This window comes from Lactuca sativa, chromosome 4, assembly GCF_002870075.4.
Source record: "Lactuca sativa cultivar Salinas chromosome 4, Lsat_Salinas_v11, whole genome shotgun sequence".
Taxonomy (NCBI): Eukaryota; Viridiplantae; Streptophyta; class Magnoliopsida; order Asterales; family Asteraceae; genus Lactuca; species Lactuca sativa.
In genome coordinates this window covers 69,261,708-69,266,648 of record NC_056626.2, presented here as the reverse complement: position 1 = coordinate 69,266,648, position 4,941 = coordinate 69,261,708, and the positions used below count along the sequence as shown (strand labels likewise).

General features: G+C 32.6%; 1 protein-coding gene across 1 annotated transcript; it reads left to right on the top strand.

The window, feature by feature from the left end:
* The first annotated feature begins 3,964 nt into the window (after positions 1-3,964).
* Positions 3,965-4,680, top strand: LOC111891818 (protein SENSITIVITY TO RED LIGHT REDUCED 1). Its single transcript, XM_023887883.2, is given in 2 exon segments — positions 3,965-4,406; positions 4,409-4,680. Coding segments are annotated over 2 exon segments (714 nt in total).
* Positions 4,681-4,941: the final 261 nt, after the last annotated feature.

The following is a 4,941-nucleotide window of genomic DNA, read 5'->3' as shown; positions in this document are numbered from 1 at the left end:
AACAAACTGCAAAATCTAATTCCTATAAATGTTTCAACCTACGTACAAACAAAAACTAGGGTAAGAATACTAACAAGTCTATTGCTCACCTATATGATTAACATTCAAAGAATCATGGAGGAGGTACCAAATGTTTTCCCGAAAAATCCTGCATTTTTTATGGATTCTACTATTCGGAGTGTCAGGAAAGAAAGCATATCTCTCATATTGTGTCCGAGGGTGGTTAGCCCATGACTCTGGTTTTATAGCAACCCAATACCTGAAGTTGCTATGAAAGAATGCATATTCCCCTATTGCCTTTTCTTCCCACGCCCATTTTATTTCACTAAAATCTAGTTTGTGAAGCTTCCATTCATCTTGTGAAATGCATTGCATCACATAAAGGTTTTCACCCGAACTTACAAACCCTTTAAGTGAGGAGTCTGGCTTCGGATAATTCATTGTTTCAAGTAACATGATTTCAGGCTTTGGATCTGAAACGACTCTTAGTTCACATAAATGCTTCACTTCTGGTAGATTACAACCAATGTGTAAGGTATATATCTTCCCCTTGAAATAATGAATATCAAAGATGGGAAAAGAGGGGGAGACATGATTCCATGCTCCTTTACCTGCTATAGAAACCCATATTTTATTCTCGAATCTATCTATCACAATAAACACCCAACCGTTTATTGAAAGTAAAAAGACAAGGATAACCTTGAATCTATCTGGAAAGACACGAAAGGGTGAACACGGGAAATGAAGTTCATGTCTTGTGATAGGATTCACAAGCCAAAAGTCGTTTGTTTCTTCCCCGTATAAAACTAAGTGACCACAAGTTAATCCGAAAAATCTCCTTCTAGAAAAACGTGGTAGGATGGTTTTGAACTTTTTTCCTTCAAAGTCCTCTAGGCGACAATACCACTCTTTCTTATGTGCATGATTAAAGATTCGCATCAACAAGGGTGGTTTGGATGCCATAAATTTGTTCTTGTTAGAGAGTGTAAATGACCTTCATGACTTGCACACTCTATTAAATGCAAAAAAATCAACAACTTCAAGTTGTTTCATTATTGAAAAAAGAATGTCATGGTTAAGATCTAGCCAGGGTGCCACACTACTATTCTCACAAGCCTCGAACCTCATACTGCTAGATGAATCTTGATTTTGGTTTGTAGGCATACTCCTTATGTTAGCTTTTCCTACACTTGAAAAAGTAAAATATATATTCACGATCATGGTGTAAAATATGAATTCCACATAAGATACAAGAGTTATAGACAAAATGTTAAAATAACTGAATTTTACAAACACTACAAACACTACACTTTTCAATAATTGAGTTTTACAAAATGCTAAAAAGAAAAACAAAAAACAGATAAAATATTATAGTAGTACATATATTATAGTAGTAACTCACTGAAATCTCAACAAGAACAAAATAGAAACAAACCACTTGAGGTTGTTTTGCAGCATAATGCACTATGCAGCACAATGGTTGATATATTGTTCAATAACTTAAGTAACAATCCATGGTCTATGTGTCTTTATAAATATTTCATTTGTTTATGAATATAATGAAATTGATGTATGGCTAAAATGGTCTCCTAAAGCTACATTTTAATGCTTCGGGAAGACGAGAATTCTGAGTTATAATCGAAGTCAAAATTTTTACAAATATTCCACTAACTGAAGAATTCAGTTTTGATCATTTATGTGAAAGTTATTATTCTAAACACATTATGACAAATCCAGGATTAACTTTCTTAATAGGTACACTTGTTAATGTCCTGGAAATCAAAGATCTAGGGCCCCAAATATATGGATCACAAAATATAAATAATCTCAAGCATCATGATTCTTCTTTCTAGTCATACTCCTTGTCTTAGCAATTCCTAGATATGAAAGAAGAAAGCTTAAAATTCGACACCTTGGTAAATACAAATTCCACATAAGGTACAAGAGTTATGAACAAGTGACAGACATAGGAAAAGAATAGCTATTAGGAAAAGAATAAGACCGTGTACTTGTCATCCTTAAATCCTTCACCGGATGCAAAATACTCATCTTAACAAAAGTTATCCCAAGATAACAAATGTCTATGGGAATTAAGTATGTTTAATCTAAACTATCAAAACCCTTATAAAAGAACAAAACTAATGAATTGAGCAGAAAATTAGGAAAAAAACACTAATCAGATAACTATTTCATGATTTCATTAGTAATCATATGGATTTGTACAACATTGCATGTCTAATCTGAACTATTATAAGACTAAATGAAAAAAAAAAATCAAAAGAAACTATGCAAACCTACTGGAGACATAAAATTTATGAAATCAGAATAATATAAAACTAAAATAATTCAATCCTGGTTCACTGACATTTAAAACGGGAGACCATGAAAATGCTTGAAATTTACCGTTACGTATATTCAAAGTTGGAGTGAATTGCATTTGTCCAATATGCATAACCGGGTAAATTATGTTGATCAAAGTAAAATTAATACGCGTTATAAACATATTAATATATTATTATGCGGTTGGGTATATCAACATAAAATCCTCTGAAATCACCTTATATACAATTAAAGATGAACAAAAGCGACATAATTTACCTAATTGTTGCGTGGTTGAAAATTAATTACCTGATTAGTGATTGATTTGAGTGTATCCGTTGGAATAAAACGTCGCTTCCAATTCCATGTCGACGGTTTCATTTCCCCATTTGATTTGCAAATTGCAATGCTTCTTCTTCCCTCTCTGGCCTCTAATGCGTTTCTGGGGCATCCCATCTTTTCGTATTCAAATTTAATAATAACTTATTAGGTGATTTTTAATTTAAAGAATTATAAAAAAAATATATATAAGATTTTTAATTCCATACAAATAATAATATATAATAGTGATATATATATATATATATATATATATATATATATATATATATATATATATATATATATATATATATATATATATATTTGAAACTCTCATATGCATAATACATATATAAAATGTATTTTTTAAAATTGTTTTAGGTTGATAAATGGTAAAAAAATTGAAGTTTGCTGGTAGTTTTGATTGTATAAATGGATGAAATCAAATACACCCCTTTTTGAATACCGAGGCTCGGATTGTGAATTCCAGTTCTAAATTTTGTTTTGCTGCCATTTTTTTTCCACCTTTAGTGAATCTTAAAGTTATAGTAAAATAACTTATATGGGTTATACCTAAAATAACCATATTATTAATAATAACTACATAAGAAAGCCCATAGATATAATCTCTCCATAAAAAGCCCAAACAATTAGCATGAACATGAATTTGTGGTGCAAGTCTCCAAGACACTCTTGACTTCTTTTGTACATTGACTTTCTCCCTTTGCCGCCATTGACTTTGCTTTTGATCCCTCTTGTGGATCCACCTTCCATAGCGCAATGCCTCGATAGTGTATATGTATCAGTATTAATTGTTAGCATATATTTTGTTTACTTATTAGGTGATTGAGTTGGGCCCTTATTTAAGGCTTTTGTTATCTAACCCTAGAAACCGTAATGCTTTCCTCTTTATAGTTCTTTATTTCTTCATACATACTTCTTTGATAATAAAACCCTAACTGTTTCTCGGTTATATTTATTCATGGTATCACTTTCGCTCCATATATTAATTTAATGTTTGTAGAAAGCTTCGTGGGCATCAGTTTCGCGGATAGAAATTTTTTGGGCACTGGTCATTGACCTAGGTTGGATTTTCATTCGTGTTTCATTGTGTACGTTTTATTATGTATCATATTAACATAAATATTTGATGAGGATGTTACATTGTTAATTCGATTTGTTGAAAAGTTAGGGTATATAACTAATTGCTAAATACCAGATCTCGTTAATTCTCACAAATGATGGTAATCAAGTACTCATCTCCATCTTGCAGATTTTTTTGCTGATCTTTTTGATTGCATAACAACTTAGTATATGCATGACAATGGCAGCTTCTTACAGAAACTTCATAACAGCTCTAGAACAAACACCTTGGGCTCCTAGAAACCTCACAACGACACCACAACGAGAACAGAAGTTGATGCAGAAGATGCAAATCTCTATTGAGAAACTAAAGAAGTCTGGATTCTTCGCTGCTTTTCTGAATCAAATCCGTACCTCCGAAGCTTCGTTCCATATCCATAAGGTTAAGGAATCAGAACACAAGTTAAAGATGGTGATTTACGGAATTGGGAGCATTGAATCCTCTAGATCCTCTGAATTACAGCTTAGCCTTGCGATCCTGATGAAAAAAGAAGTGGATTGGATCGGAGATGTTGAGGTTTTCGATCCGATTATTTCTTTGACAGAATTGAAAGATATTGAGCAACTCGGTTGTTGTGTTCTTTCGGTTAATGAGTGGTGCAAGAGAGAAGCTAAGAACCCAACTCTTTTTTCATGCCACGTTGTGCATTATGGCTATTTGAAAGTCTCCTAATGACCAACTGGAGACATGATATGTTAAACCGAATTATTATACTTGGCAATAGTTTTAAGTTCCATGTGAGGAACTATAGGTTGGAGCATTTACGTGCCATACAACCATTCACCACAGAGTTTGAGATGTGTAAGCTTTCGAAAGCTTATTTTAGAGCATTTGACCGTTTGAGTTGGCACTTTTTTAGCGTTGGTTGTGATGCCAACTTGGAATTAACATGTTGATATGTTTTTATGGTGTCTTTCGATCTTATTCTGTCCAAGTTTTCTAGTGGAGAACATATTTTCTGTCGGGTTTTATCGTTTTTATTGACAAATTTCGAATAGCACATAGTTTTGACCTTCTAAAAGCATTTACTTTCTTTTTGGCATCGACATTTGCAATATTGGAATATGTTGATTACATAACCGTCAGTAAATGTCTATACTATATCAAAACTATGGGTTTGCAACTAGAATTCATAGTGAAACAAAACTATCGTTTAA